This window comes from Montipora capricornis, chromosome 13, assembly GCF_036669925.1.
Source record: "Montipora capricornis isolate CH-2021 chromosome 13, ASM3666992v2, whole genome shotgun sequence".
Lineage (NCBI taxonomy): Eukaryota > Metazoa > Cnidaria > Anthozoa > Scleractinia > Acroporidae > Montipora > Montipora capricornis.
In genome coordinates, this window is record NC_090895.1 from 36,835,301 (window position 1) to 36,847,800 (window position 12,500).

At 39.8% G+C, this 12,500-nt stretch overlaps 2 protein-coding genes across 2 annotated transcripts in view; one reads left to right on the forward strand and one right to left on the reverse strand.

Moving 5' to 3' along the window:
- The window catches only part of LOC138028247 (probable ATP-dependent RNA helicase ddx6), a 10,156-nt gene extending 3,768 nt beyond the window's left edge, over positions 1-6,388 (reverse strand). Inside the window, exons 1-5 of the mRNA XM_068875712.1 lie at positions 6,109-6,388; positions 5,939-6,011; positions 4,078-4,312; positions 3,614-3,757; positions 1,264-1,358 (exon numbers count right to left, since the gene is read on the reverse strand). Coding sequence (XP_068731813.1) covers positions 1,264-1,358; positions 3,614-3,757; positions 4,078-4,312; positions 5,939-6,011; positions 6,109-6,161 — 600 coding nt within the window. The 5' untranslated portion in view covers positions 6,162-6,388. The remainder of the gene's footprint in view (positions 1-1,263; positions 1,359-3,613; positions 3,758-4,077; positions 4,313-5,938; positions 6,012-6,108) is intronic.
- A 4,793-nt stretch (positions 6,389-11,181) lies between these two features.
- The window catches only part of LOC138030801 (uncharacterized), a 1,851-nt gene continuing 532 nt past the window's right edge, over positions 11,182-12,500 (forward strand). Inside the window, exon 1 of the mRNA XM_068878674.1 lies at positions 11,182-12,500. This exon is cut by the window's right edge and continues 532 nt beyond it. Coding sequence (XP_068734775.1) covers positions 11,182-12,500 — 1,319 coding nt within the window.

Below are 12,500 nucleotides of genomic sequence, written 5' to 3' on the forward strand. Positions count from 1 at the left end.
AATAAAAACACATTACAAAGGGAGAATTTTGTAGAGAATTAAAACGGACACAACTACTGAACTATTTCCAAAATACATGGACTGATCATCAAAGTGCTGTCAAAGTGACTGCAGTTGTTTACAAAACTGAATAGCCGATCGATATGTGATCGATCTTTACAAACCACACTACGAAATTTCGCGTACAACAAGCGAAATTACGCTTTTGGTTTTTCGCGCTGGTCTCGAAAATGCAGCGAATTTCCTCTCTTTGTTTTAGCGAATTTTTGCGCTGGGCTCGAAAATGCGGCGAATTTTCTCTCTTTGTTTTAGCCAAATTACGCTAGAAAAATCGCGAAACGACGCTCAAATTTTCGAGCGAAATTTCGTCGAAAGTTCGCAGGGACAAAGAACGAAATTCGCGCATTTCGCTCTCATTACTTTTTCACAATACTGTACTTCTGAGTAGGAGCCCAGGAATAGGAGGCAACTAAACCTCTACAACAGAAGCATGTCTGGAATAATGCTGCTTGTCTTCTGCTGCCAACAGGAGAAATTAACAGTGTCGAGCAAATGTGCAATCAGGATATCAAGAAGAAAGAACATGGTGTTTGATCTGCAAATCTGCCACGGCAAAACCACAGAAAATGGGTAAATGCTTTCAGCGGTACTGTAAAAGGGCTAGAGGTTGCCACTACCACTATTTTTGCTAAATAAAGGAATGAAAAGATGAGTTTTCTTGAAGATATGGGGCACAATTGTGGCGTAACTTACAGCTCTAGCTCTCCTTGGACCACCGCCTTGTAGTGGTGGAGGAGCTTGCATGCCTCAATGACCCCGAGAGTTATACCGTCTGGGTCTCCCCCCAGCAGGACTAACCATGGCGGGCAGGTCAAAGGGTAGAGGCCAGGGCAAATGGTAGTCACTGGCCCTCCAGTTTGGGGGTTGGGCATGCTGCTATTCCCCGCACCCCATAAAAATACTTGATTATGGAAACCGAAAGAACTGGCCTCAAGAGTCTTCATGGACCCAATGAGGATGAGCGAGTTAGTTTTACAGCTGTAGCTGCTATGTGGGTAAACATGTACAACCCAATTCCCTTTATCATAACACATTTTCAGTGATTTCTTTACACATATACAGTTTGACGACTTTGCCACTAAATTTGTGAAATAGTGTCTTTATTCTCGTATCTGGATTTTTTAAATTTTGAGCCCTTGAAATCCAGTTTCACTGGCCCGGCACACACTAAATCTATTTAGTTCAATAGTACTGAGTACTGACCTCGTCCATGACAAGAATTTGACAGCTGTCCACTTTAGCCACCCCTTTTTTCATCAAATCTAGTATGCGGCCAGGTGTGGCAACGATGATGTGAACTGCCAAATAAAGAACCAGGATGAGCAAGTTTAATTTTCTGACTTCCGCAAGTTCCTTGTGGAGATAACAAGAGGCTACGGGTAGCCTACACTTTTTTGAAGGATTCTTAGCTCATTTCCTTTAAAGTTCACAGTAGTTCATGGCTTTATTTACAGTGTATGTGGCAATACCTTGGTCAATATCCAGTTCAATTCTGTAGTTCGAAGTCCAAAGCCCATATTCAGTGACCCAACCACCTGGTTAATTGCGATCATAGAATAATTTATTATTGTTCAAATTTAAAACTGTGGCTAACAGCATTGATTCCAATCAAAACCAGCAAGCAGATGCTTCACAAGATTCTATGATGGTATTTAAAAATATTTAATACTTTTTCTTGCCGGAAGAAATTATCAAATTATACAATTAGCCCTGTGAGATGTGTTACCAAGTCATACAATAACCAGACCTTGCATGCAACAAAAGCACATGTTGTTTCCGGTCACGCACACAATTCTTTAATAAACATTTCCCGTGTAGTCTGTCAGAAAGTTTTCCGTGGCCAAGTGGTCATAGCAATTGCCTATGGATGCGGAGATACCGAGTTCAAACCCTCCATGGAGCTGAATTGTAAGCATCAGGGTTTCCAATTACAGTCGAACCTCGATTATCTGGATTTCTCAATTATCCGGACTTTTTCTCTGGTCCCAATTTTGTCATGAATATTTATTAGTCATCGATCATCAAGATCCTTAGCCATATACTACGGCGTTGAGAAGTAAAGTAAACACGAGTTTGTTTCTCTTTCAAAAAGCAAAATAAAGCAGCGCTCACACACGTCATAACTAATGCTTAGCTAATGCAGAACTTTCTGTTCTGATTGGCTTAGAGTTGCTTTGTTGCTAAGTGAAATTTCACACTCTATTGGCTCGTTCGGCAAACAAGCTACATACGTCACGAATGTTTATTCACGATTATCATGTCCTTGAAGCGTAAGCGATCCGTTCTTTCGATAAAAGATAAACAGGCTATAATTTTGCGATTAGAGAAAGAAGAAAAAGGAACCAATTTGTCAGCTAAATATGGCGTTAGTAAACGGCAGATAAAAATTATCTAATATCCGCAAGAGCAAGGAAAAGATCCTGGCGTTTGCCGACACGTGTACTGGTATTCACAACGGACAGTGAAGATGTAGACCATATTGTTTTCCAAACGATTTGCAAATGTTTTGTTTCACGATTAAATGTCGCTTTTTTAATGTTTTTGTTCCTCATTAGTTTTTGGTCCTCATTAATATTCATATTCTCAATTATCCGGACCCTCGATTATCCGGACTATTTCGTCTAGTCCCAACGAGTCCGGATAATCGAGGTTCGACTGTAATTTGAGGGTAGAAGGCTAATATTAATTATTAAAAGTAGGTGGCCATGAAAGTGAGCTTGGCACACTTGACTGAGGACAGGAAAACGTTCTTTTTCAGACACCATGTTGTTTCATCAGATTAAGTGCAAGACTTGGAACTATTCAGTTAAATGTTCCAGGCAGTCCACCCCATTCGCAGGAACAATCGAGCATGAGCAGTTTTGCGGTTATTTCTTGTGTTTAATCTTCGTAAAATATGCCATCAATTCCACTCAAAACCGGGAGAGGAATGTTTTTAAAGTTTCTTTGATGATAATCTAACAAGTGTAAGATTTTACAACTTGACTGGTTGTAAAATGAGGCAAAAGTTGCCGGCTGAAGACGGCATACTAGCCGGTGGTTTTGGCTGCCTACCGGACCTTATTGACAACCCTGAAGTAACAGTAAATGAGTAAATGAATTAAGAAAATCTTTGAATAATAATCGAAGACATGAACAACCAGTGACAAGGAATATTACACATGTGCAGGGAAATCATGACCAGAAACAAAAATTTAAAACGTTAGAGCCAAATCCTATAAGGAACTTCTGTGAAGAGACAAGAGAGACACTATTCCATGTCTGTTATGTTTTAGTACTTTAAACTCTGGTCAGAAAATTTGAAAGGACATGGACTGCATGTTGCAGGATATAAAATGAAGATGAAAAGGCAAGAAAAACTCAAGGTTTGTTAAAGATGGCAGAATGTTTGAACTACATGTAGGAAACTGCATAGAGGCTTGCATTAGCAGTTATTTTATTTGATCCACTATATTTTTTTATGTGCGAGGGTTAAAGAGTTAACTGGCTTTACGCTTGACCATGAATGAAAAATGTTGGACCAAGCTCGTTGTATGAAGAAGGCTGAATTTACCATCATTGTAAAGTCTCATGATATCATCCTTGAGACTTGTTCCTCCTGTGGTTACCATAACTTGCACTCCCAAGTGTTTCCCAAGTTCCTTGCAAATTTGTGATGTCTGAAGAGCCAGCTCACGTGTAGGTACAAGGACAAGAGCTGAAAAGAAAAGGTGGCAACCCTCATGATAATAATATTACTTGATATTAATTTTACAGAACTTGACCAGAATCCTTTGTGTTTGCAAGAACATCATAAAAACCAAACAGATCCCCAGGAGATTGAACCCAAACATGCAAACATTTCCTTGTCTTAGTTAAAATTAGGGTCATTGGTTACAAAAGTAAAAAGTAATACAAATCAATAATTTTTTATGCAAACTTATTACTTTCACTGAGTTTCCTAATTTTAGATTTTCTTCACACGCTTTCAATGCCGTCAAGGTAGTGGGTAATGATCAACTAGAAGATATCACCCACCTTGAAGGTGTGACTTTTTGGCATCACATTTTTCTAGGAGAGGTATCAGATATGCAGCTGTTTTGCCAGTACCATTTTTTGCTCTGGCAAGAATGTGCTTCCCAGCCAATGCCACAGGAATGCTCTCCTCTTGTATAGGAGAAGGCTTCTCATATCCTTTCTCGAATATTCCCATAAGCAACTCCCTTTTAAGATGATAGTCTTCGAATTCATTTCCTTTAGTTGCTGTAACATCCTGTGTAAAAGTACAACAAAGGAGATAGCACATATACTAGTCCCACTGAACGCCCAGAGTTATACTGCATTTAACCTTACTTTCCCAAAAATTGAAAATATTATTGTTATGCTACATTGTATGTGAAGCTGCATCAGAGGCACTAGAGGCATGAATGACGTGTTGGCTTTCATGATCTTGAGGAGTTAGTTTCCCGTCTACCAAACCTGTTTATGCCTTACTCCCTTGCGATACACTTTGCTGACCTACATCCATCAAGAAGTTCTGTTACAAGATGTTTGTTTAAACATGCTATCAGCACTTCCAAAGGTGTCCATGCCAGCTTTGGTAAGTATAATTCAACTAATGAAAAGGTAAATTGTTGTTTCAAAAAGAGGTTCCATGGGCAACACTTTCTGAATTTAGCTGAAATTATGCTTTATGAAAGCAAGTTACATTTTTTCTTCGACTCTGATGAGAAACTGAGCTAGCATAAACTTCTTCCGTGCTTTTCTTTCTAAAAGCATCAGGCTGTTACATCAAGTCCAATGATTCTCCATAAAAAACAGAACATGGAGTTTTTGTACCAGTACACCTCCACATGCAGTTGAAGGTCAAAGTTAGCACAGTCATTTCTTATGCTTGGATAACCTATGAACCTTCTTTCAACAGTTTGCCTTACTTCTACCCAAATGTATTAGACAGCTTTAACATAAAAAAACCGGGTATACATTTAACCCAATGCACCTCAAAATTTTCTTCTAAATGATTTCTTTTTGGGCTTTCACCTGCTCTGTCCAATCACAATACAATAAAGGAACAGAATCACTATATGTAATATGATACGTCACACAAGTTATTATCTTGATACAATGTGTTCATTTGTTAACAAACAATGGGATTGCAATTGGCAAGAATTAAACCTTTATTAAACTTTGTCAATATCGATATTTCTTGTTTACAAACACTGACGTTAAATTTCTTTAGATAGTGAAATCTGCCAACCACTGAGCAAAAGACGTTATTCAACAGCCAATTAGCTTCTGTTTGGCACATTAATAACAATGGGTGATGTAACGAGAAATAATACTATTCTAATGGAATTTTTAAAGAAACGGTGGAGCTCAGTGAGCAAAGCACATAAATTTGGTTGTACCAAACAAGTTGACAAAATGGAAATTATCTGACCATAGGGAGAAAACAAAGGTTAGCTCTTCATCAAACCTTCAAATTGCTCTGACAAAGACCAAAAGCCTAAACCCCAAGGTTTCAAGTTTGAAACACAAGAATTTCCGTACTATGTTTGGAGGACTCTTTAACTTGCATTGATCAGCTAGATTATACATGAAGTCACAGTAATGTAACGTTAAATAAACCTGTTTTTGTACGGAAACAATCTGATAAGTAAAATTTGATGAGACAAAGGTTGGAGTATCTGTTGGCAGTAAATTTAACGAACCTTTAACACCATCAAATACGTCTTTGTTTGCATTTCTAAATAATGATTACAAAGCATTAAAGTGCTGAACAAAAATTTGCATAATACAAACTTTTGAACTGTATCCGCTTATCTACAACCAAAACGAACTCCACAGCGGGAGTATAAAGGTGATCTAGAGCTAGTAAATTAACGTCTCCTTTACGTACAGAAGTTTGTATACGTCTATCCTTCGTGGGAGCTTTTAAACTGGCTTTCCATGAATCATGATCAGGTCCTTCCCTATAAAGCAACAATCCAAGAAAGAAAAAATTAGGAAGCAATACATAGTTTGTGTAACTTTGCTAATGCTTGCCAAATTACAAGAAAAAAACCTTACGTTCCCGCACAACGCAGAGCGGATGGCACTGCTTCAGTTTTCGTAGTTGCCATCGCTGACGAGACGAACAGTTGAAAATTTTACTTTTATCCCACCGATACTGACAAAAGGGATATCTCCAAAAGTATACGAGCCTTTGTTTTAAACCTATGAACACGTAATATCTGAATAGAAGTAATTTCCAGTACGATGGACAACGATTATTTTTGCGAATCCGACAACTGTAATTTTCCCCGGTTCTGCTTTCGCTTTCAAAAATAAACTCGCGACAACTTCGCTCCCAGTCCTATGAAAAGATGTGAGTCATGAAATAAGGTTCGATTCCTGGGACCTAGAAGGGGTGGGGCGTGGCGAGATCAGCGGGTTTAGAATGAGGAAAAAATTTGCAGTCAAATAAAGATTTAGCTATCAAATTTCCAGTTTAGAAAACTTGACAGCAAAAATATACCGCAAAAACCCAGAAGTGCTCTTTTTGGAGATGTTTTTGACATCGAACTTTTCGACCACAAAGAATTTTCCTGTGCAAATATAAAGTTTTTTATGAATAACAAATTTTCACTGATAGATCGCTATTAAATGTATGCGTTGATGAGGCAATGGTTTATGTTTTTATGGATGTGACTCCTTTTTTAACTGATACCTTTGAATTGTAATATGCCCTGCTGTTAGAAATAAAAGGTCATTCTACTGCATGTTGTTGCGCTCAACCCAAGGGAAATCATTTCCCATATTAACACTGGAGACAACAGATCAGGAAGGGTGGCGACGTACGAGCCATCAGATTAGCCAACCTCGTTCCCGGGGTCTCCATTGTCGTTGTCTCTCACCTCATTGACGGAGGGTCTCAATGGGGTGGTGGCAATTACGGTTATCGGCTAAAATTCTGCCTCTTTTACGGCTATCGGTTACTTTTTTTCAGTTACGGTTAACAAAAAAGTTAAAAATTAATTTGTTTTGTTGTAAAGAGTTATATATTAATAAACCTGTGTTTTTTATCTTTAAAGCAAATAAAGGTCTTAGGATCATCTCGGGCTTAAATAAGTTATTATTTTGAAACATTTTAATATTTGATAGATCATACCACTTCTAATATTATTTTACGTATAGAACTGTGAACTACGAAAATGGATTCAATACAAGGCCATACAACTTAACTTACGTCATACATTCTTACATTTACTTGTAGGAGTGGTGTCCTGTTTGTTCTTAGATGGTGTTATATGCCTGTTAAATTGTCTCAAAATATAGCCATGCTTGATGCCTCAAAATCCTTCAATGCACGGTCCACCATGTCTCGGGTACCGTACCTTTTTTTGCCTAGACATCCATGAAACCGTGTCCACACTTTTACTTGCCTTCCGGACCTTGTTACTACTGGCTTACTAATGATAAGATCCTCTGAGTCACTATCCGTATCAACATCGCTGATTTCAGAATCACTTTCGTACCCCTCCACCTGGTTGAAATCAGCAGCAGACGCGTGTTAAAAATAGATTTGACATAAATAAGCATACATTACGTGTGGCGGGAAGAAAGTCACGTGTAAAAAAGTTTTGATTGATCGTCGGATCGCTTCGAGTGTCAAGTTGAGTATTGAATTTCAGATTTCAACCGTGCTTAAGGCCTGAAACGGTCGAGTGAAGTGGTAATTCGTATGGAAAATTGTAAAGAGATCATTCACCAGGAAATGAATTAAATATACCATAGAGATTCATTACATGGTCCTTTCGAGTCGGAGGAAATACAAGAAGGAGTAGAACTACAAAGCTGTTGCCGTCATCAAAGGATTTTTTTAATTGGAAAAAGGCGAAGTCTACTCAAAAAGGGTGTTTATGGACATAAAGCGTCATGAATATCGACAAGAACAGGAAAATACGAGATGCACACAGGACCTTTGTGTACAAAACTGTGGGGAAGGTGGAGAAAATTTTGACAGAACACTTGGGAGATTTAACGTCGTTCAGGGAGTTAACGGTTCTGAAAGCCTTGTTGACCGAAAAATTGTAAACGACCAAAAAGCTGGATGAAACAATATTAGAGCTCACCAAACCAAAGGAACTGGAGAAAGAAATAGAAGATTCTGGTGAGTTTTGTGAGCACGTTTACAGTATTTTAACGAAAATCGATTTGAGTTTGGAGAAAGGGAAACATGGCGAACACACACAGGCCCATGCGACAAATCAGGAAAATAGTAGTACCGAAAGTGCAAAAGTGAAACTACTTAAACTCGAACTCAAATCCTTTTCGGGAAATTATCAAGAATGGCAGGGTTTCTGGGACACATTTCAATCTTCTGTCGATGGAAATACTGGCATCTCGGCCATTGAAAAATCCACCTATCTGAAGAGTTGTGTAACAAGCAATGCTGAATCCGCAATTGCTGGACTGCCTCTGACCGCAGACAATTATAAAGTAGCCATTGACATTCTTAAGGACCGATTTGGTAAACCGCAGTTGCTGATATCAAATTATATGGATGCCTAATTGAAACTTCCATCTGTCAATTCAGTGCATGAAACAAAGAGATTACGTGAATTGTTTGACAAGATTGAAATCAACATTCGAGGTTTGAATGCGTTAGGAGGAATTACACACCTTCCTCCAGACTGCTTGTGTCCAGTGAAAAACGCATCCTTGGATTTTAACTGTTGGTAGGACTGCTCGGAGAGCCGACCACAGCGCCTTCTCGAAGTCCACGGTGACTTGCCTGGCGGCGACCTCGGGCATCAGTTGGATTAGCTTCTGGAGCACCTAGAAATATTGTAGTATATATCATATCCTGAGATTTACACACTTGAAAGCCGATACCAGTTTTGTAAATGTTTGTAGAAAGTCAATATGCTAATAATGAATTTCGCAGAGAGTTGTTTAAGAGAAATAAGAGAAATTAGAAAAATAAGTTATCTTCTCTAAAAATAAAGTGAGCATACCTTTTTATATGGTATATTTCCAAGGAGAGATTTTTTCTCTTAAAGCATCCCACCCAAGTTACATAAACATAAGTGCATGTACTTACCATTGAGGGGTCACTCATCAACGAGTCCATATCTTCCTCCATTCCGCTACTCTCGAAGTATGGTGTCTCCATGCACACCTGGCAACTCCAGTCGATTCCCTCTTCAGACCGTACAGCGGCGCGGTACTGGGCTCGGGATATTCCAGTATCGCAGGTACGATGTTGTCAACGGTAGCAGCCGTCACATTGAAGGCCTTCCTGGCGCGGGCGAACGGCGAAGTTACACACGTTGCAGATGTTCATGATGTAAAGCTGGAATTGTATTCAGTTGCTCTAAAGCTCGAATGAAGATTCTGTATCTTTTTGGGCCTTTTATACTTACGACATCGGATCAGAAAGGTAAGTGCGATAAAATTCACAGATCTGATTGGTTAACCGGAAACATCCATATTCGAATAAGCTCACATAGGCGACGCTAATTAAGATGCGACGCTAATCAGTGTCAATTGTTTGACTTGTGACTGGGAAAGACTGGTTAATGTTGCACACACGTGCTAAAGAAATTTTTTACACGTAGAGAACTGCCGTCGCACGCGCAGGGAAAATAATTCCAGGCGAGGGAATGAAATAAACGACAACACAGGAAAAGACTGGTTAACATTGCACACACGCGCTGAAGACTTTTTTTACTCGTAGAGAACTGCCGTCGCACGCGCAGAAAAATAATTCCAGGCGAGGGAATGAAATAAATGACAACAGTAGGACGTTGGCCAAGCGACTTAGGACGTTGGCTAAACGACCTTAGACGTTGGCGAACGGGTCGTTGGCGAAACAACTCGTTGGCGAAACGACCGGATACCGTTAGGAGTTGAATCACGGTCCTTTGGGAATTTATTAGTCCCAGTCGTGATGGAAAAATCCCCTCAGAGTTACGATTGGTTGTAAGCCGTAAGTTTGGCAGTGAGGAATCATGGAATCTTGATGCCTTGTTGAGTGCACTGAAAACTGAGTTGGAGGCCAGGGAAAGATGTACTGCAATGAAAACAAGTGGTGCAAATGCCAATACACCCAGGTTTGAATAGTGCAGAGCAAGAAGCAAACAGCCACATTCTGCCTCTGCCCTTTATACAGGCAGTGAGGAATTTACTCAACAATGTGTTTTTTGCAAGAAGAATCACAAATCCATTAACTGCATGACCATCACTGAACCGAAAGCTAGGAGAACAATACTGAGACGAAATGGCAAGTGTTTTGTGTGCCTGAAGGGTGGCCATAGCTCCACAAATTGTCAGTCAAAGGCAAAATGCTTTAACTGTGAAGGTAGACACCATGTAACCATTTGTGAAAGAATAAGGAACATTCCAACATCCAGGAATGTAGTTAGTGACGAGGCCACACCACATGGATCTGGATCATCTCAAGATAGGAGCAGAGAAGCTGGAACTTCAGCTATGCACGTTAGCAACAATGCCAACTCTGTGTTGTTGTAGGTAGCCCAAGCCTTTGTTTGCAGACCAGATAACCAACAACTTGGATTGAATGCCCATGTGATATTTGATTCCTGTAGCCAGAGATCATACATAACCAGTAAGGCATGTGAACAATTAAACCTACCAACCATTGGTAAGGAGACACTTTTGATCAAAACATTTGGAGATAACTCAGCCTCTGTGAAGGAATGTGATGTTGTGCAATTGTGTGTCAGAATATTGGATGAAATGAATGTGTATATCACCTCATATGTTGTACCAGTAATTTGCAGCCCAGTGTCCAATCAATGGTCTCGAACCATGTTGGAATGCAACCCTACTTGCAGGGTCTACAACTTGCATGTGATACAAGTGATTCTGTCAGTGTTGATGTGCTGATAGGAGCAGATTATTACTGGTCGTTCTTTACTGGGAACATCATTAAAGGAGATCCCTATGGACCAGTAGCCCTTGAAACCAATTTAGGTTGGGTTTTATCAGGACCAACTATGTGCTCAACATTGACAAGGTCATGCACTGTGAATCTGAGTTCCACGCATGTGTTAAAGATAGAGTCCACAGAGATAAGTGATATGAAGGATGATCTGCAGAAATTTTGGGACTTAGAAACTTTGGGCATTAAGGAACATGAAACTTCAGTCTAATATTGACAAGTTTTCAAATGACATCACATTTACTGGAAAGAGATACCAGGGCAAGTTACCATTCAAGGATAATCACCCTATGTTACCAGACAATTATACAGTGGCATTGCGTAGACTGACAACAACAATCAAGAAGCTCAAGAACCAACCAGAAATTCTGAAGCAGTATGATGGTGTGATTAGAGAGCAACTGCATAGTGGTGTGGTTGAAATGGTACCACAAGATCAAATACCACCGCCTGGAGATGTCCACTATCTTCCACACAGGACAGTAGTGAGACTTGACAGAGATACAACTAAGGTGAGAGTTGTATACGATGCCTCATCTAAAGTGTTTTGGCCTAGTTTAAATGACTGTCTGCACATTGGACCTTCTCTTAATCCCTTGTTATTTGACATTTTGCTGAGGTTCAGAGTCCATGAAGTTGCCCTAACTGCAGACATTGAGAAGGCGTTTTTGAACATTGAGATTGATCCTGAACACAGGGACTTTGTGAGATTTTTATGGGTTGAAGATCCGAATAAGGAAAGTCCAGAAGTCATGGTACTACGTTTTGCACGTGTGGTATTTGGTGTAAACTCAAGTCCTTTCATTCTAAATGCCACAATCAGACACCATTTGAACACATGTTTGCCAGTGGACAGTGCACTTGCAAGAGAGCTGTTGAAGTCTTTATATGTTGATGACTATGTGTCTGGAAATGGTGACGTGGATAGTGCGTTCAAATTGGCTAAGAAGATAAAGCTCTGTCTTAAGTCAGGAGGCTTCAATATGAGAAAGTGGAGTATCAATTCAGAAAGTCTCCTGAAATCACTGGTACAAGATGAAGCTTTCAGTGATGACACTGAAAAGAGCAATGGACCTAGAGTAGAAGAAGAAGACGAAAGCTTCTCTAAATCAGTTTTCAAGCAAAGTACAGAAAAGGAGCAAAAGGTTTTGGGAATGCTTTGGAACCCAACCCAAGATGAACTGATTTATGATCTGAACAAGACATTGGGAGATGTAGATGCCCAAGCAGCAACAAGAAGATTGATTCTCAGTACAGCTACAAGGTTTTTTGACCCCTTGGGGTTGATAGCTCCGGTCATTCTTCCATTCAAGATGATGTTTCAGAAACTTTGCAAGGCTGGAAAAGACTGGGACGAGTTGGTCGATGCTGAACTCAATCACCAGTGGCTGGCGACTCTATCGGATTTGAGACAGGCTGGAAGAGTGAGCTTTAAGAGATGTTATGCTAAGGGATTGAATGGAGATAAGGTCAATTCAGTCCAACTTCACTGTTTTGCTGACGCATCGGAAAA